Source organism: Abramis brama, assembly GCF_963993115.1.
Source record: "Abramis brama genome assembly, chromosome: 12".
Classification (NCBI taxonomy): domain Eukaryota; kingdom Metazoa; phylum Chordata; class Actinopteri; order Cypriniformes; family Leuciscidae; genus Abramis; species Abramis brama.
Genome location: NC_139974.1, coordinates 11,630,491 through 11,651,148, shown reverse-complemented (window position 1 = coordinate 11,651,148; position 20,658 = coordinate 11,630,491). Strand labels below are relative to the sequence as shown.

Below are 20,658 nucleotides of genomic sequence, written 5' to 3'. Positions count from 1 at the left end.
CTGTAGATAATGGATTTTATTTTGCTGCAGATTAATAAATATCAACAACAAGCTCTTTGTTAGATCAGACGTTATAAATATGAAAGCGACAAAATATACAGTAGATACATAACAGCAACACCGAGCAGACATATTCGATCCTCTTTATATATATTTTTTTTCATCCATGTTACCCCAATAATATAAAAGCAAAATATAAACATGTTAAAATGGGAAACATAAAGCATGAAGAATTAACTAATATTAAGTTGTTATTGCTTGTTAAGCCACTGTAAAATGTCCTTGGAGTTCAAAAGTCAAACCAATACAAACAAAAATAACAACACCCACAAAAATTTAAAAAAAATTAAAAATTAGCATGAACTAACAACAATCAAAAGAAATCAGACCTTTCTTACAAAATAATTCACATGGTCAGTATCACTAATTAAATTTTTGAGAAATACCAAATTTGAAATGTAGTTTGAAATCCAGTTTTTTGCTTGTGCATTTAAAATTATTAAAGGGATAGTTCACACAAAAATGAAAATTCTGTCATCATTTACTCACCCCCAAGTTGATCCAAACCTGTATGAATTTCTATCCTCTGTTGAACACACACACACACAAAAAAAGATATTTTGAAGAATGTTGGTAACCAAACAGTTGATGGGCCGTTGTTTTTCCATACTATGGAAGTCAATGGGGCCCATCAACTGTTTAGTTACTGACATTCTTCAAAATATCTTCTTTTGTGTTCAACAGAAGACACGATCATCTCTTCATGATTATATTTCAACAACGAATTGGAGTAAAAACATAATTAAATTTAGAAGTTTAAATTTTGCAGTTTACATGTTTGCATACAATTTGTTATTTGAGTGTTGATTATTATATCTAAAAATAAATAGCAACTGAATTTAGGCTAATAATCTGGGCTCTGTTTTTAACCTTTAATATTATAGTAATGTGCAAGTAAGGGCTCCCTATATAGTTTACAGCCTTAGTATCCTAGTAGTATATTAATGTATCCTTAATAAACTTTTAAATTATAACTGAATACATTTAAAGACAGAGACACAATTTGTTCAGTAAACCACTGTTTAATAAATTAAAAAAAAGCAATTTTATGTTTAGTTTTCTTCACTCTGCTGTACCGAACCGTGAAGTCAAAACCAAGGTACGTACCGAACCGTCAGTTTTGTGTACCGTTACACCCCTACTGATGTTAGTTAAGAAATAGTTCCTTTGAACAAAGTCTGTCCATAAAAATTGCAGAGCACACAGAATGATCATAAACACAATATAGATACATACAATACATAAAACAACTATATGTATCAAAATGATAGTTCACACAAAACTGATTTACTCACCCTCATGTTGTTCTAAAACTGCAACGTAAAAGAAGATATTTTTGAGAAATGTCTGTGTAATTGCCCATACAATGGAAGTCAATGGTCATCAAAACAGATTTTCCTAAATGTCTTCTTTCGTGTTCCACAGAAGAAAAAAGTCATACAGCTTTGAGACCGCATGTAGGTGAGTAAATGATGACAGAATTGTCATGTTTGGATGAAAAATCCCTTTATTATGTATAGTTCCCCATTTAAAATGCAGAGCAAAAATGGAAACTTGCTTGAGGAGCACAACCTTACGAAAACCACAAACACACTTATTCTCATCACAAAATGCTAACAGACACACACCCACACACGAACAAACGTTACACCTACCAGATCCAGGTGCATTAAGGACAGCAGCAGAAAATGATCAAAACCAGACACTCCCTCTGTACAAAAATGTGGAGAGATACCACAATAACCCACAAAAATATCATCCAGAATGAAAGGAGGGAGAAATTTCTCAGAGGAAACAGAGGTACGAACATCACGACACACACAGACAGAGCTGGAGCATTTGGCTTTTGTGCATTTCGACAACAATGTATCTGATTTAATGCCTCGATGCAGCGAGCAAACCCCTGGATGAGATGTGCACTTTACCACACGTGTCCACGAGCTCGGTCGCTCTTCGTTAGCGGTTCCGACGATATATCGCCCAAACGTTTGCAACAAAAACGGTTAAGATTGTTACTTTTCCGAACTCAAAAACTGAGCGTGCCTTTTTGCCTAGAGCTAATTGTACAACTATGGCACGCATACAGGCCCGAGATCTGTGGCCATTGTCTCTGATTCCCCTGAGCTAGCGGTCGACCGGATGGATGGACAGTTGTGGGGGTTCCCGGATGAAAGGATGATGGGCAGAGGAAGTTAGGGGCATACTGGGAACGGCACGCAAGACAGAAACAGGGAAAGAGAACGACCCCCACAATTCCAAGCACGGTTTACCCTCCTGCATGTTCAAGCATGCATGGTGACATACACTCGCACTCACGACACACGCATGCATGCAGAATCACTTACAGGCAAACCCTAACATGCAAACTAACAATATATTTGCAGCCACAAGCATTAGACAAGGAAAAGTGAAGGAATGAAGAAACGATAAGTCCGTTCTCATCACACACGCTTTGATTATTTGCTCCGCCGATGCCTGAACGCTGCACATCCCCAATATCAGCCCTGCACAATATGAAACAAGGCAACCCATAGAAAACTATACGGTTATTCAACAAGACGAAATTGCAGGAAACAGAAATAGAGAAAAGGAGAGAAAAAAATAACGCTTTTGAACATGATTTCAAAAAGTGAACGAGAAATAGTAGGAGAATGAACACAGAGATAAAGTTGAAAGATACAGATTGACAGAGTGCGATAGTGACTGATGAAAAAGAGAGAACTAGAGGGTTAAAACAGAAAGACGAGAGTACCAGTCTGGTCGTTCCTCCTCCTTTTCCCGCGGTTTCGTTGATCCCACGTTTGGTTCTTTCTCTCGTTGCTCCGGGTCCTTCCTCCTCTCCGCTATCCCAGCGGCAGTCACTTCTCTCATCTCAGTGTTTCCTTCCAAACCACGTTTTTTTCCTACTACCCATCCCATCAGCCCATTTCCTACTGTTCATTCAGTACATACTGCTTTCACACTATGAATGCGAGATTTTTGTGGGATAGGGCTGGAAAAATATTCAACAAAAAACATGGATAAAAAAAAAATGTTGAATGTAAGTGAAGTGCAAAGGAGAGCGGACTGTGACCAGGCACCGAGACAAGTAGGAAAATGAGCTGTTGAAGGGGCCTGGTATTTTAGGGAGGCACGCAGAGGGGTGGGGGGACCATTAGAAAGGTTGCGCGTGTTTCTCCGTCCAGGAGGGAGGAACACGGATGAAGCTGCCAGGCTGCGAGGATGAGAAGCACTGCAGTCGCCGGAGAGAGGAAGAGAGAGAAAGAGAGAGAAATCGTAAGGGCGCATGTGTACGCGAGCGACCGCATGAGGAGGTGGGAGGGGAGAGAATGACAGAGAGGGAACGATAGATAGAAAAGCGAGGCTAAGGGGTTCACGGGAGGGAGGGAAGAAGGAGGAGTGAGCCATAGCCGAGAGTTCAGGGGAGGGGGCCGGAATACATTTTCTTGTCCTCCGCTCTCGTCTCCCGGCGTTCGATTTTCTTTCATTTGTTCTTGTGTGTTCTTCTTTTTTTTTTTCAATCTCACCTTTTTGGTTCCAGGGCAAATATCTGTGCCTGGAAAAGAAGAGGATATTCGAGTCTGTGCTTTCCCGTTCCGCTCTCTGTCTCACTGTCTTCCAGGTCATTTTCTCCACATGCACTTGAACTCCAAATCCTGTCTGCCGGCCCCTCCCCCCGACCTCTGTGACTCGCTCTCCTTTGCTCCTTCTGATGGAGGCTTGAAATAGTGCTTGCAGAGTGTAAGTGAGAGTGAGAGCGAGGACGAGGGGGACAGAAAGGGAGAGAGACGTGGGGGGAAGGGGAGAAGGTTTACACGAACAGACTCTGTGCCGAGAGTGAGTGTGTGCGTGCATGTCGGACTGAGAGAAAATGAGAGGAAGAAACCCTGTTCACATACATGTGTTCAGAGATTTGGTTCTCAGAAATTACAGTGAACTGCACAAAACATTAATTCTTGGAACCAGTTTTAAACAGGGGCATCTTTTGTCTCGGAGGGGCCATGGCTCACTTGATACCCTAGGCGAGATACGATATGAGCAAAAAAAACCAACCTCTTTTTAACAACTTAGTAACTCTTTACATATGTGCTAAACTTCTTCTAGTTTCTAAATAAACTGAAACTGAACGTGATCATCGTGGATTTTCATTGCATGGAAAAGACATGAGATTTCTATAATAGCCTGATTTCACAGGAGTTTCACAAGTTTTGAAAAAGAGTAGATGACTGAATTGTCAATTTAAAGCAAATTAACTGATTGGACTTGACCACATTTAGACATGTTAATGGGTGGTTATGTCATAGAATTGTAGACAACAATTTTGTTTACCTACGATAATCTATATATATATATATATATACATAGATGCCTCATTAGAGGCTGTTTCTATGGGTCGCTAATACATAATCCGTCCACCATATTGGAGCGGTCAAAGCCAGTCCATGAACATTCAAGAGCAAGTTGACTGAGTGTCTGCAACCTTAGTTAGACATATATGAATATTTATATTTGCAATAGACTCCAGCAGATGATTTTGCTACACTAACACAATACAACAAGACGAAGGAGTCAGACTCAGCTAACATCACATTAAAAAGTTAAAGTAAAACATTAAAAAAGTACCATTGTAAAAACCTGTAATATTGAGTTAATACATATAAAAACAAACCAACACATTCTCACCTGTTATCCCATTTCTTCAGGATTTTAAATCTCTGCGGTTTCACAACCAGAAGGTGAGCAATGTGGTGGCATCATTGATTCTTCATGTGAGTGACGACACGCTGACCGCTCCAAGATGGCGGGAGAGCCGACGTGTAGGGGGCGGTCGAATCTATGAAGATAACAGGGTTCCCGCACCTTGGTTAACTTCAAATTCAAGGACCTTTCAAGGACTTTCCAGGTCCAATACCCTTAAATTCAAGGACTTAATGTGGGGACACATTTCAAGTGAGAGCAAGGTTACATCGTCTTACCTTGTAAGATACATTGTTACAGTTTTGCGCATGTGAAAATCATGGCAACGTACAACACAAAGTAACTCACACGGGAAACACTTAACGTAACGCGTAAATGCGCATAACTAGCGTAAATAAAGCAAGCTAGTATGCATAGGCCACAAAGTGTTGGCGAAATAACATTAGCGAACCGGAGGGTATATGGAATTTTTCCCAGAAAACTTCTTGCACAAAATAAATTCAAGCACTTTCAAGGACCTATATCTATGCATGTCTAATTTCAGAAACTTTCCAGGGCCTTGACATTTTTTTTATTTTTTTTTTCAGATTCACACACTTTCAAGGATTTCAAGGACCCGTGGGAACTCTGAGATAATCATGCAACTAATCATTAGGTTATCTTTTTTCTTTAAGTTGCATTCAAAACCTAACTTATAAAAAAAATCTGGTGGGTCTAAAATAAATACAATGAAATCAATAGTGGTATATTTTGGGTGCAGCAACAACACAGCTACTTTATGTGTTTTATGTGTATGGGTATTTTAGTTTTTGGAGTGCAAATAGTGATTTCACACTAGGCAAACTAACCACAAAAAAGTTTAGAGAAATTAAAAAACAATGTCACTAGAGATTCCATCTATGAGACATCAAATAGACATTCAAATAGACAAACCATCTTGGGTATGGGCCATTTGGGCCAGAAGGTATTGATTGATAATCGTTCAAATGTAAAGACATATTATTGCTGGGAACTAGAAATTTACAAAGTTAAATAATAAAAACTTCCACTTAAATTATCTTATTTACCTGTAGAAATATCAACTTCAATGCATTTTGAAAAGGTAGGCCTAAACCATCTACAGAGGTATTGCATTCCAGTCCACAAATGAAACTATAGTGACCATTAATGAGATATCAAATAGATAAAAAATGCAAAATTCTGTTGTTAATTATACAGCAGTCCATTCAAAAGAATTAAATTGTAACTTACATTTTAAACACCATTGCAGTTATTCCAACTCCATCTTTGTTTTAAACGAAGCCAAAACAGATTCAAACTGTAACACATATAGGCCTATATATTAATTATTAACATTATTAATAAATATTAATGTTCATAAATATATATATAGCCGAATAAATTGGCTGCGTTCACACACAGTAGCAGAAAACGGTTGTCAGTATTTGAGTCCTTAACACGGTTACGTTCACACTCAGTCCAGTTATTTACGGTAGTGACAACTGTCGTGTATCAAGTTTGAGCCAGGACACAACAACAACAACCACGTTCTATAACCGAATTCACACCCGTACATTTTCAGAACTCACAACCGCATTCTCGGAAAACAAGCGCTGTGTGAAAGGAACCTAAATTGACAACTAGTTATCCATCACATCATACAGTGTAGACTAGAGGTTGACCAATAGTGGATTTTACCGATGACTAGACCGCACTGGCCAATAACTGATTAAAGCTGCAGTCCGTAGCTTTTTTGGGTTAAAAATTATCCAAAATAATTTTTTGAGCAAGTACATAATAACCAGCCAGTGTTCAAAACTATCTGCTTGCCTTAGCTCGATTCAAAATGGTAAGCTTGTAATAATGTTTTTTAATTCCAGTGGTACTGGTGGATTTCCACGGGAAATTCGAGCATGTCTTTGCGTCATTACGTCACATCTGTACACATAAAGAAGGAGTCTCGGCTAGTAGGCTATGAGTGTGAGGATGTTGGAGGTGGAGTTTTATAGCCTTTTCTCACAGCACTTGATATAATTAAACATCAATTTGATGGCGGATCCAGAAAGGTTCAAACGACAATCACCAGTGACAACTGGAGATTCACCCGTTGTAAAATGCAAAAAACTTCGGAGTGGCGACAGAAATAAAGACACTGCAACCGGGCCCATGCCAAAACAAGGATAAATATCGGAAGGGCATTAAATGTAGTCACGCAATGCTGATGTTGTTAACATTAACAATTTGAGAACAAAGTATAATTTGCACGGTTTGACATTATATGATAAGCGATCGTTAGAATTAATCGCGCAATTTACTGCAATGCTTTTTTCCCCTTAGTTGGTCAGAACAAAAGTGGATGTTACTTACTTGTTTAGACGACATTTTCCGGTGAAAATTCTTATGTTGTTCATACTTCCAAAAAGTAGGATCTGTGATTGCGAATGACAGTATCAACACCACCAGCGCGGTGATTGACAGTCGCACATTCTCCTCAAAACATTGGATTCATCCACGCTGTGCCATGCCAAGGCACAACCCACCTAAAGTTAATAATTCCGCGAATAACTGCAATTGCAGATTTTGAACAGAGATGGTGACAAAGAGGAAAAACTGCGGACTGCAGCTTTAAAGGGATACTCAACTTTAAAATGAAAATTCTGTCATCATATACTCACCCTCATGTTGTTTCAAACCTGTATGAATTTCTTTCTTCTGCTGAACAGAAAGGAAGATATTTAGAAGAATGTCAGTAACCAGACAGTTTCTGGTCTCATTGACTTCCATAGTAGGAAAAAAATCTACTATGGAAGTCAATGAGAACAGAAACTGTCTGGTTACTGACATTCTTCTAAATATCTTCCTTTCTGTTCAGCAGAAGAAAGAAATTCATAAAGGATTGAAACAACATGAGGGTGAGTATATGATGACAGAATTTTCATTTTAAAGTGGAGTATCCCTTTAACCAACAGATTTTTTTTAAATGGATACTGAATGGAAACAAATACTGATGAACTTTATTACAAAAGAAGTGCTGAACCATGAAAATGTACTGTACTTATTAAATTAAATAAATACATAAATATTCATTAAAATATTAATATTAAATATTCATAGCCTATACTAATTATACCGTTTTTATTCATGTAGCCTAGTTCATTTAAGTGCATCAACTAATGTTAACAGATACAACATGAGTAAATGTTGAAATTGATCTAATAAAGAACAATACCTCTACAGCATGTATTAAGGCCTTTAAATCTTAGTTAATGTTGCAGATGTTTCTACACAAAAGCCATTGCATAATTGAAATTAGATATAGGCCTAGGTTTATTGTATACCCTCACAATTTATTTGATTATATTTTAGAACACTTGATGATTATCTAATCAAAATAAATGTTACAGTGAAGATTAAAAAAAAATAACTGAAATCGCGAGCATTTCTGATTGAACATTTCAATTTGCTTTCTCACGTCACTTGCTTTATATAGGCTAGTATGCAATTTTCCTTTCAAACGAATGCATAAAAATGACCAGCTGGATATAAACTAATGCAAACAGATGGTAAAAATCAGTGACATTAAACATTAGGGTCGGATTTGCCTGTGTTTTTAACCGTTTGAAGTAATGTTAGCGTCTTCTCTGCCTCGACGGCAATACAGTCATACAGTTACCATTATCTGCAGTTCTCCACTAATACAGCATTCAACAAATTATTTACTTTATAATGACATGAAAAAATATACTGTAGATTACTTAATAGATACCTTAACAGACGTTGTCTGTTTTAAAACTGCATCTGTCCCGCTCAGTGCCGCGCGCAGCCTCACGTGTCAAGGTCATACAAACTCCACGAGTTTTTTTTTTTATTTCGCCTCTAGAGGCCGCTCTCGTAATCGGTTGATCTATGGGTTGATTGAGTGATCCGAGACGCTCATAAAGACAGTAACTTGTCGCCATCTACAGTTAAAGAAAGAGTCCGCAACACTCAAGCACAGATTGACCCAAAATGTCAATAACCAACAATAACCAACTTAAGAACCACATGTCCTCACTGCAGTCTGCACCACAATGACTTGGGCCTACTGGATGAAACCCAATAGTGGACACGTCCATGTTTAGGGGTTAGAATTTGTTGTAGCGTTATGTAGGCAATCAGCACGGTCATTGATAACAGTAATAAAATCTTTAGAATATGATGATGCAAGAAAGTGTTTATGCTAACTGTTTTGGGTGAAAAAAATCCAAATGAGCAAGAGGGACAAGAGAAGTGATACAAACAGATACCAATAATCTGACTAGCTAATTAGCTCAGTAACCATTATATCATCAAGACAATTGTGTTTTTAATAATGCAAATGAATACAATTTCTTAAGGCCTCATATTTTATAAAGGCCACAGTGAGCGCTAATTAAAGTCTAGAGCAACCTAATGTTTAAAGACCTGATAAGCCAGGACAAAATGTTAGTGAGATAACAACCCTGCATTAACACCACTGTGCTGTGCCCTTCAATAAGACACTCAACCTCAAGCTGCTCCAGGGGAATCGTCCCTGCAATTAGTGTAGTCTAATTCACCATAGATGAAATACGACTGCTAATCTCGCTTAACAGGGCCGGTTATGTCCTGTTGCGTTTAAACTAAGCAGTAATGTGTGTTATCCTATTAATTTTTAGTGCTTGCTAGGGCTAATATTGTTATTTTTCTCCTCTTACCTTCTTTGATTTGTGCATTTTGGCCAATTGGTCAACAAACATGATAAATATCAATCTATACATGCCTTATGTCATCTGATTGACAATTGAAACTTTTTTAGTAAATAAAAGAACTTTATTATAATTCTAAAAACATCTACCAGGTTGTGGTAAACGCCTTTTTGCTGTGAAATCTGGAATTCTCTTTTATAAAATAAATGTAAGAATAACTCTTACTGTATATTGTAAGTATTAGGATACAACAGGCTTTTGAGGAGCATTTATTTGTACATGTCTCAATCATCACTGGATTGCATTGTATGTTTTGAATGAAAACTACAGAGCTTAAATCATAAAAGTAAGCATTTAAATATAATCTTGCTAAGACATATTATAGAGTAAAAAATATAATATGTAGGCTATTTTATGCAATTTTCCTCCGATACTGTTTTGAAGATATCATTGATTTACATTACAATCTATCACATTTCATAATTTTTTGGCCCTCTAAATATCAACTTCACCAAATTGTGTATTTTTGCTCAGTTTGAGCCTCTAAATATAACGGGTGTTTTTTCATCCTCGAGTGTGAGCTCCATATTATATTGTTCCATTTGAGCCATAAAAGCCTGATTTTTCAAATATGCTACAAATCATTAAACACATATGCAAACGTTTTATATTTTGTAAAAAGGTTTAATAGACTGTTCCGATAAACTATTATTTCATATATCAGGTTTTACAGGGTTAAGATGAAAAACAAACCCCTAATCGTAAGTATTACACCTTTGGCACTTAACTAGTCCTGCACTGGTTGTGCTGTACCACAATTCATGTAACATTTTTAAACAAAGAAATTATTTATATTTTTATTTATTACAGGCATATTTAACATTTTAAATATTTTATTTTGGATAGGCTTTTTTTCTGAATCAAGTAAACAACCACCAAACAATATATCTAGTAATGCAAAATATAGCAATGCTTTAAAAACCACCTTAGCAAGCACTTAGTAACACCCTGGCAACCACCAACAACACATAAGGTTATCCCAAAGTTACCGTAGTCAGCCGGATCCGGTCCATATCCATATCCAGACCAGTTGGTAGACATGCACCTAGAGATGACCACAACAGATCCTAAATGATATCAATCCACAATCTGACTTGTGATGTGTTCGTCTAGCCTGAGGATAATTGGCCCCCTTAAGTTTTTTTGCTTAGTTGCAGAGGACACTCAATATTCAGCAATGTTATTGATTTGACTGCACTGACACTATTGTATGAGAACTGAATTGAGCTGGATGATGACATCACTGTTTCTGCAGAGCTGCTTTATAGCTGAACTGAACTCAATTCATAATTGATTCACTTTACACGTTTAACTGAACTGAATCAATGCTAAAATGACTTTAGCTGAACAATGACAATATTGTCTTTTTAGAGCTGCTTTACAGCAGATTTGAATTCTTTTGGCATTATTTAATTTCATTATTTAATTCATTATTGAATTTCATTGAGCATTATTTTGATATGTATTACTGTAAAGCTGCTTTGAAACAATCTGTTTTGTATGAAGCTGTATATAAATAGTAATGGTTACTGAATTTTCATTGGCTTAGTCCTTGTGAGGATCAAACCAGTAACCTTTTTACTTAAGCATTAAACACCACACTATAATATAGCAACAAAGCTATCACTGACAATAACAATATATTACAAGTTCCACTCAAGTACTGTATTCAAACTCGTTTGGTTCCTCCACCAGCAGCCAGGTGCACACATGCATCAATCTAGTGCTGATAAAGCTTTATTTTTTCATTTCAAAATGCTTGTACGTCTATCTTTTGTTGCCTTAATGCTCATTTTCTCGCCACTTCTACTTTCCCCTTGGTCTCCAAATAAATCAGTCACTGTGACAGCACTGCAAACAGAGGTGAGCTGATGCAATAGAAAGACCCTGCTCCAGATTGAATGCTTCTGCTGCTTAAGAGCTTCAAGTGTCTGTAATTATACTCAGAAATACAGCCACACAGATCTAAAGCCGACATCAAAATAAGACATTATTATAAATCGTATCCTCTAACCACAGAAAATAAGGTCGGATGGTATAATGTTTTTATTTGTGTCTATCATGGCGGCAAAAGAAAGTGGTTCTGGTTGATGTCCACATTATAGTGCAGGTTGTGGAAGCAGACTATCAGCGTCCTCTGCTGGTTGATGGTGAAATGAACTAGCTGAATGTTTTCCCCCCCTTTATAAGCTAAATTAATATATGTCAACAAAATATTATATTTATATATATATGATTTGTCTAGGAAGTGACACCAAAGACAATAATTAAAATATATAAAATCTGGTAAGCAAACAGACCGTTTATAATCTGAACTATATAATACAGCAGTCATAAACCGATTAAAATCTTGTCAACACATTTGAGAAACAGCATCAGATGCATCCTCACAATGAAAGAGAATCTCTCAAGAGTTCATCAGGGCTGATTTCAGAAAGAAAGCACCAGAAAACTCCTGTAGAGGTTTAAAAAAGGGTAAGGAAGGGTGTCTCCACTATTCGCATTCCAGTCAACAACTTCAGGGATTGAGCACTGGCAATTATACTAGAAATAGAAGAAATAGAAGAGGGAAAGTTACAAGGATTAATCATAGGACACGGGGTGGCATAACCATTTAGAACAGAATTTACTTCTTGCCTTGTGAGAGATTAATCAGACAGCAGAAAAAACAGAGTATTAACCAGGACTCTGTTTGTGGCAGAAAAAGCCAGCAGCATCAATTTGCCAAGAGTTCTAGAATTGCAAAATGGAAAAGTTAGCCATTTAATTTTCTAGATTTTATGGTATTTGATAGTATATTTTTGTAACTAATTTAGGAATTAAATATTTCAGAACTTTTAAAATGAAGCATAAGTTCTTACTCAGTGGAAGCCCTGATCCTTTCCTCCAGACCATCGACCTTTTTTACATATTTGTCGAAGACCATTTGTGTGACACTATTAAAGACTCTTTATAACCGTGAAGAAAACAGAAAAAGTGTTATTTAGTTAATTAACAGCATAATTGTAATAGTAATATAATAAAATTTTCAGACATTTTTTATGTAGCCGACGTGACATTTCTTACTTTTGTGCTTCATCAAGCTTCTGTTGACTTAATTCTCCACTGTCAGTTAATTCTTTAATGAAAATGCTCTTCACTTCATCCCATTGCCTATTTAAAAAAAAAATCATAACTTGCTGCACTGTCATAACGTGTTGTTTGTAAATGTCAGGAATTTCTTTTTTCTTGTTTGAGCACAAAAATATTGCTTTACCCTGCTAATTCCTCAAGTCCAAATTTGTTATCATGTCTGTTGATCTCGATGAGAACTCTGTCCCAGATGTCAAAGCACGTTGCTTTCATTTTGCTGTTGCGAACAAAAAGAAAGAAAGTGGTTGGGATCAGTTTTAATTAGAAACAATGCTTACCCTTTATTTCGATGGTCCACTTTAGAGCAGAATTAGTTGACATGTTGCAAAGTTACTTATAGTTAGTAAAATAGTTAGTTAACCCTTTAACGCATACCTCGAATGCCTTTAGTGACCCGGGACTGCCCTCACTACCCTATTCTCCTCATTCATTTTTTAAAGTTTAACCTTTTTATTATTCCTCAATCAATTCATAATAAACAATATAACATTTTTTTTATAAAATTATAAAAGAATGTCTGTTTTCTCATTCATTTTTTGTACAAACTGTATAGGGTCACTAACGACCCGAGGTGTGTAACAGTGTAAGTATATTTATTCTGCACAACAATAATAGAATCTTTGATGGCTGAATAAGTGCAATTCACCTTTATTCACAATGATAAACTGACATTTTACAAATAGTTACCGCAGACAGAAAACAAAAGAATAGGAAGTATCATCAGCAAAACTTGAAATTGCTCAGTGATTTAATGCAGAGCAAGTACTGAATGCAATCAAATATTAGTGTCACTGTCACTTGACGGTGGATCTGGTGAAGAAGCTGTCAGCGATCAAAATATTGATTTTGAAGATGTTGAAGTTTTGAGAACATGTTTGAGATCGTGAATATGAGCTAGATGCTGAATGTACTAGGAAATGAGCTCTGACGAAGGCAGTGATGAGAAAACATCTGTTCAAACTGAACCCTTCCAAGCTCCAAAAGGTAACAAAATATGCTTTATTTTATTCTTCTATAATTGTTACTCTAATATCAGGAGAGTTTTATATTATCGTGACAGGTAGATATCCATCATTTTAGATATAGATCCGGATCGCTTAAGACCCAAATATGTAATAATGTTTGTGAAACATTCAAGAGTTAATAGAATGTTTAAAGTGGACCATCGAAATGTGTTATCAAACTAATTTTTCATTAATTGTTTTGACATCTCAGAGAAACCAACTATACAGTTAATCATATACATACCTACAAATATCAGGACTTTACGTATCTTACCGTAAATGTTGCAGTGGGTCCTCACTTTTCACATCTGATGTAATTTGGTTTTTCTTGTTTATAGAGATTTGCAAAATTTCATTACTAAAAATATTCCATAATTCATTAAGCACACCCCTGGAACACGACAGAATGGGGAAATTATTGCATTTATGATCAAATGATAATGATGAATCATTAGATGAACCCAGACAGCAACATAGTGTGTCGGCCCAAATCCGGACGTGTGGAATCCATGTGTACCGGATCTGGGCCGACAATATGTTGCTGTCTGGGTATATTCATAACTTTAGTTTATCTGTACATTATTGTCGTTGTACAGGTGCAATTGCTCAAATGTGTTTTGTATTTGGGTCTCTATGATAGACATTTATAGTGCCCAGATTGAACAGTTCAAACCAGTGCGTTCTTACTTCAAATTGTACAAGATGTCCTCGCCTACTAATTCAGTGAGTGTGTCATCAGTGCCGATAAAAAAATCATTGACTTCAGACATTCCAAGGCCACTTTCAGACAATCTTTCATAAATCGGAAGAGGATATACTGTCGCCATCTTCATAATGGCCCTGTGTAATAAAAGAAGAGACTGAATGGGCATACATTTATGTATCTATATATTCAAAGGATGTTCAAACAGACTAATAAGCTGTAATGCAACACATTCATAACCACACAATAAGTGTAACAGCATTATGAATGATTCATGGATTTTTGTCCACGCATATTTAGTTGAATCATGCCTTGGTGTCTGTGGTCTCAGTTAGTTATTAGTCATTATGTACAGTGTGCATTGAATGAAACGTACTGTCATACTCACCAATTGGATTGATTGAATCTGTCATCTCCAAAAATCCCATTACCAAATCGATCATATTCAAGGCCAGCATTGTCAAAAAGATCACCAAAACGCTGATTTGCCCAGCTGGATAAAGAGGAGGAGTTAGTCAACGGTATTACGAGACAGCAGTCACAAAAACAGTGCCATTGCTCTGATACAGTTCTTGTTTCAACTGTGATGCTATTTCCACAGAGAGAAAAGCTCATAACCCAAACACAACTTCCTGAAATCTTGAGTTTTTTTCTGTGTTTTTCATGTGTTTTTCCTGACCAGGCAGCAAACAGCTGTAAAATGGTATTACAACTGAATTGAAATGACAAAAAATATAAATGTGATATGTTCTTACGTCCAGGCTTGAAGTCCTGTCTCTGGGTTAGTAATCATGTGATATTTTTCAGTGTCTTTCAACACTCTTAACTCCTTCCATTTCCTGCAAAACAAAGGACTCTAAGTTTATTATACAATTTATTTTGTATATTCATCATTTCACATTTTGCTTTATTTAAGACTACCACCCGTATCAAATATACTAATATGATGTTAGTCTTACCGTACAGCAGCTAAATACTTGTTATGGAATGGCTGGCTCTCAGTGTATTCCAAAAGTTTATCCCAGTAAAATGCAAGGACTCCAGAGGCAGTTCTGTGAAACACACAGTCCGTAAATTACAGAATAACTATTATTAACAAACATATAGCTTAACAGCTCAACATGAATACGAGAACATGATACATAGCACAGCTGATTGGTTGCTATTGCATGCAGCGGCCAATGACATAGCTGCCAACTTTTGAGTTTTGCTTGGAGTGAGATTTATGTCGGGGGGGGGGGGATTTATGGGGGGGGTGTAAAAAAATGATTGCATCACAATAAGTGTATTGTGATTGTCAAAACATTTTAGTAACTAAACTGAATTTTATTAGGTTTAGTGACAACAACATGTTACAGTGTTTACATGGTTCAATTTCTGGTAAGCTACGCTTTTTTATTATTATTATTATTATTATTGTGATTTGATTTAATATTGACTCATTTGGATAAATATTAGGTAGGCTACACAAGATAGGCATTCATTTTTCTCAAGAAAAAAACAACTCACCTAATGCTGTAAACATACAGAGAGCCCTATCAGCTGGCAGCATTATTTAAGGTTAAAAATAACACAAATTAAATATAATGCAATATAGTACACATATTTAGCAAAATACTCTCTATAGCTCTTTTTTTCTAGCCAACTAACGTGCTATAGCATATATTATGGTCATTAAATGGCTTTCCTGAGGTAAATGTTATGTGACAATTGTTCTCCAGCTGTTTTATTGACCCCTTTGTTTGATTGATTGGTCGATATTATGTATGAGGAATATACATTTCGGTAAGTTGTTGTAGGCTACTGTATCTTTCAACAGTGTTTAACGTTATTTAGGCCTACTATCAGCTAGAGATGATCGGTTCACGTGCCGCTAGGGATCTGTCGCGTCACATTTAAAAGCGCCAAAACGGTATTTATTGTCTGAATTTCGTAATAAAAGTGACAGAATCTGAGAGCTGAGATTTATCATAAGTAACCTGCTCTGTCTAGTCTGTCGGTCTCCGTGTCCTCTTTGCTTCACGATTTTTCTGTGCGTGAGAAAATGGATGTGTGGCGTGAGAGCGTGTGAAAACTGTCAATTGCGTGTGTCTCACGGTGAATGCTTGAGAGTTGGCAGGTATGCAATGAGCTTGCGTCTCAAACATTCAAATACTTGGCATTGTTTGCTGTTACAGTCTGCAGCGCGCTTTCAGAACCCTCCCCCTTCCCCAGCTCCACCTGTATAGATCTGCTACAGGGTATGTATGTGTTACATGTCCAGCAACAGCAGCATGTCTTTCATGCTCACAGCAATGTCTGTGAATATATTAGCAGTAGCAAGTCTCTGTACTTGCTCTGCAGCAGCAGCAGCGTAGCAGATCTATTCTGCCAAGACCAAATAGCCTACATTAACACTGTCATATCCATTACCATGCATATCCCTATTAGCATACCAATCTCCCGAGAGTTGTCATGACATTATGATTTTTATACTGTACAAACTGAATATTTATCCCCTAACCCTAGCCCTGAACACATCCCTCACAGAAAACTTTCAGCATTTTTACATTTTCCACAAAAAAAACATCATTCTGTTTGATTTATAAGCTGATTCCTCATGGGGACCAAAATATGTCCTTACAAGGATTTTCTGGTATTACAATCCTTGTTGGGAAATTTTACCCCCATAACGAAGGATATACCAGGACCACACACACACACACACACACACACACACACACACACACACACACACACAGTCTTGCTGTGTGTCCTTACCTCAATGTTATCAGAAACTCATCCTTCTCTGTCTGCCGCTCTAAGGTGGAAATTTCCATGGCCTTCTCTTTGACCAGATGTATAGCCATTTGTGCTCTAAAAAGTATTACTGAGAATTAAACGATGGCCTACAAAAATCTATATTTGTCATCTGAGTGTATTTGCATGTTTTACTCTACAGGAAAAAGGACCTGCATGAAAGAAACAACTTAAATGCTATATCTGATTTTGTATGCTTTGAACCAGCAGTGCATGACAAAACAGGTCTTACTCATCAAAAAGTTGACTGATGTCTATCTTCCCAACTTCAAAAGCAACTTTTAGGATTTCAACCACATGAGGCTGTGCCATCCTGTGAAAACAAAGAAAACAACGTCCTGTCAACATGAAAAATAACCTGTTGGTAACGCTTTACAATAAGGTCTGATTAGTTAACGTTAGTTAACAATGAGCAATACATTTGTTACAGTATTTATCTGTCATCCTTAGTTAAAAACACATTATTGTTCATTGTTAGTACATGTCCATTAAATATTAACAAATACAACTTTTGAAATGAATAATGTATTAGTTCTACGTTAGTAAAAAAATGTGTTCAGGTGAAGACATTTCAATATAGAATATTTTTTTTAATTTTAGACAAGCATATTTTTAAGATCATATACACTGTATATTATTTTATTGTTTTAAGAAACTGTGAAAGAAGCTTGAGGTCATACTTCTTGGACAGAAGGTGACCGAGGAACCCCACGGGATCGCTGTAGATCGGAGGAGCTCCTGGAAGGTAGCGTGACTCCACATGTCTGCATTAAACAAAACTAATGAGCTATATGATTGAGTTATCAATGATTGAAAATAAATCTTGAGAAGGTTGATCTGCATGTTAGAGATGATGGATTTGAACTGTTCAATGGATGCATTTTTATACCAGCTATATCAAATCAAATATTTTCAATCATCTTGCAGGCAAAAAACTACAAAAACATGCTTACTTCCAGAGGTCCACCATTGTCTTCTTTTTGATGATCCCTTCAAACATGCCAAATTCACTGTAGAAGAACAGTCATAAGTCTTTTGTGACATGAGACCGGTCATATACTCAATGTTTTTCAATAAATGAATCAGCTGAATGGCCCTCATACCGAGAAATCTCATTCTCAGGAAATTCTTTAAGCAGGCGAGACAAACCGTCTCCATAAAGACGACTCAGTCTTTTAAAAATGCTGTTAAACACACATAAGCAAATAAATTGATGTTATCATTTGGAATAGTTCAGAAGTAGAAAATATAACAAGAGTTCCTTAAATCTGACATGTTCAGCCTTAGCAATCAGTATTTCAATGTTCAAGATCACTATAATTATAAATTTGCTAAGCTTTTTGTATCAAGTGGATAAAGTTCTACTTACAGCAGCGCCACAGTGAAATCATCATGTCCTTTAACTCTTTCCTCAGCACTGGTCTTCTCGATCAGCTCCTTCACAGAAATCCACAAGTCTTGCAAATCAGTGCTGTACAACACAGGAAACAAGAGTTGCGTTAGGAGGGACTGAATTTACACTCCAGACACAGAGAAAAATCTGTAAAAACATGGTCCAATTATAATGTGAAGACATATTCTGGATTACATTTTTCACAAGCCTTTTTCTCCTGTTTTAAAATACGTTTAAATTACAACATTGTGTTGTTTTAGTGTTGAAGAACTATTTTTTATTCTTACAGTGCATATTAACTGTATATCATCCCATTATTTTAGTTTTTATTTTAGTTTTATTAATATAAAAAAATAATTGTTTAATTTTTAGTAATTTCGAGATTTGCTTTTGTCATTTTATTAGTTTATTTAAAAAAAATATAGGCTTAATTTTTTTTAATCTCTTTTTAGTTTGTATCTATTTATAGTTAATTATTTTAGTGCAGTTATTTAGTGCAATTATTTTGCACATAAAATGCAAATAAGTGCAATTAGCAATAGATGATAATTACACTAAGTATAGCCTCAAAAAGTATTTTCTTTACAATAAGTGCAAATAGCAAAAAAGTGTTAAATGCTATTTAAACTAAGTTTAAGTTATTTGTTTATTATTTAAATATTGCTATTTAGGTTATTTTTTTATTTCATTTTAGTTTTTATTTATTTCTAGTTAATAATTTTAGTGCTTTAACTTTTCAAACATGCAACATTTTTCTCATATTTATATATTATTTTATTCCAGCTTTATTTCAAATAACGGAAATGTTTTCATAGTTTTATTTTTAGTTAACAACAATAATAACCCTGCATCATACATTTCTGGTTTTTACCCCGTTTTGCTGATCTTATTTCCTTCCACAACTTCCTCGGCTGCCTTCTGAAAATTGTCCAAGTATTTCAAAAACCCTTCAGCTCCCATTGTGAAGAGTTTGTCTGCCATTTCATAGTCTTCATCTGTCAGGCTCACACTCTCCACACCTGTATCAAATCAGAAAATCAAGAAATCAAATCAGAATCAACTAAATTATAATAAGCAATAGTAACAGTGACTGGATATGACCGCAGCATATGTTTAAAAAAAACATTGAAAGATTAGATGATCACTGTTTTAAGAGAGCTGCTGTGTCTAATAAGATATCAGATACCACCGGATTACAACGAATTAAAAAATATATGAAAAGAAACATTAGCTTACCTTTAAAGAGAAGAACAGTTAAGATTAAGATGGACAGTGACTTATTCATATTGCTGTTTCTTTCACAGAACAAAAAACTGAATAAGAGAAAACAATCACAACATGTCCACTGTCCGTTAACGTCAAGAGTCAAAACCTAGACTGAACTTTATCTCCATTGATATGAACTTTCATCTGTGCAAATACCTACTGAATTAACATTGCAATCATGGGAATTGGTTCAATGTAAACTCTTCTTAAGGTCACAGTAGAGCAGGTTTAACTGCCTCTTTTCATTTGATTTTGGTAACTTTATTTCAATACTCTACTAACTAGTAACTTTGCAACTACATGTCAATACCTGTCAAAAGAGTATTAGTAGACTGTCTGCTTAATATCTGCAACACCCCAACAGACATTCTACTGACTATTATGTAACTTTGCAAGTACAACTTATTCTACCAACCCGAACAGTTCATTAATACTATAATGACAGAAAGTTGACATGTAGTTGAAAAGTTACTCATAGTTATAGAATGTATAAAATGAAGAATTGAAATAAAGTGTAACAATATAGTAAATAGTAAACTGTATGAATATTTCACAGTAAAAATGTTACAATGTCAGATTGCAAGGGCTTATGAATATTTTTTGTACGCAAGAAATGCAATCTGTCAATATTAAATTGAATGTAGGCCATGAGTTCAATGCACTTTGCCAATAATGTATGTAGATCAGTGTGAAAGTCCATGGTTGTGTGTGCTTCTGATCAATATTTCTTCAGTCAACAGCAGTTTTTAGGGTCAGTAAAAGGCAGCCAATCAGGATGCTCCTTCTCTTTTCCACTAGTGTTAATATTGTTTATTTTTACATACTGATAAAATAGAC

General features: G+C 35.9%; 2 protein-coding genes and 1 long non-coding RNA gene across 5 annotated transcripts in view; 1 reads left to right on the top strand and 2 right to left on the bottom strand.

The window, feature by feature from the left end:
- The window catches only part of LOC311093517, a 28,173-nt gene extending 24,352 nt beyond the window's left edge, over positions 1-3,821 (bottom strand). For both annotated transcript variants that reach the window (XR_014608430.1, XR_014608431.1), the window contains exon 1: positions 2,813-3,821. This is a non-coding gene — a long non-coding RNA (uncharacterized lncRNA). The remainder of the gene's footprint in view (positions 1-2,812) is intronic.
- On the top strand, positions 3,222-5,473 carry LOC311093516 (uncharacterized protein). 2 transcript variants are annotated; one of them, XM_084130982.1, is made up of 4 exons: positions 3,222-3,336; positions 3,602-3,682; positions 4,764-5,010; positions 5,346-5,473. In XM_084130982.1, exons 1-4 carry the CDS (start codon positions 3,283-3,285, stop codon positions 5,387-5,389), a joined length of 426 nt encoding a protein of 141 aa, XP_083987108.1. In that variant the 5' UTR covers positions 3,222-3,282; the 3' UTR covers positions 5,390-5,473. The 2 variants fall into 2 exon arrangements, 1 of the variants encoding a protein (XP_083987108.1); XR_014608429.1 differs by lacking the exons at positions 3,602-3,682; positions 5,346-5,473 and having other exon boundaries at positions 3,250-3,336; positions 4,764-5,145.
- Positions 5,474-11,552: 6,079 nt separating this feature from the next.
- LOC311093737 (uncharacterized protein) lies at positions 11,553-20,556 on the bottom strand. Its single transcript, XM_084131336.1, has 18 exons — positions 19,792-20,556; positions 19,427-19,574; positions 18,532-18,633; positions 18,266-18,346; positions 18,116-18,172; positions 17,843-17,926; positions 17,395-17,475; positions 17,124-17,219; positions 15,323-15,415; positions 15,119-15,202; positions 14,752-14,856; positions 14,348-14,500; positions 13,935-14,051; positions 12,781-12,873; positions 12,591-12,677; positions 12,386-12,472; positions 12,162-12,257; positions 11,553-12,068 (listed from the first exon to the last, which is right to left on the bottom strand). Exons 1-17 carry the CDS (start codon positions 19,838-19,840, stop codon positions 12,173-12,175), a joined length of 1,602 nt encoding a protein of 533 aa, XP_083987462.1. The 5' UTR covers positions 19,841-20,556; the 3' UTR covers positions 11,553-12,068; positions 12,162-12,172.
- Between the last annotated feature and the right edge of the window lie 102 nt (positions 20,557-20,658).

Excerpts from the sequence above, each read along its gene's own strand:
- LOC311093737 (XM_084131336.1), bottom strand. The coding sequence starts at position 19,840 with ATGAATAAGTCACTGTCCATCTTAATCTTAACTGTTCTTCTCTTTAAA. Across the intron at positions 17,476-17,842 it reads GGTCACCTTCTGTCCAAGAA|GATGGCACAGCCTCATGTGG; the intron begins GTATGACCTCAA and ends TTGTTTTCACAG. Across the intron at positions 12,874-13,934 it reads GACCCACTGCAACATTTACG|CAAAATGAAAGCAACGTGCT; the intron begins GTAAGATACGTA and ends TGTTCGCAACAG.
- LOC311093516 (XM_084130982.1), top strand. The coding sequence starts at position 3,283 with ATGAGAAGCACTGCAGTCGCCGGAGAGAGGAAGAGAGAGAAAGAGAGA. Across the intron at positions 3,337-3,601 it reads GAGAGAAAGAGAGAGAAATC|GGCAAATATCTGTGCCTGGA; the intron begins GTAAGGGCGCAT and ends TTTTGGTTCCAG. Across the intron at positions 5,011-5,345 it reads AATGTGGGGACACATTTCAA|ATTCACACACTTTCAAGGAT; the intron begins GTGAGAGCAAGG and ends TTTTTTTTTCAG.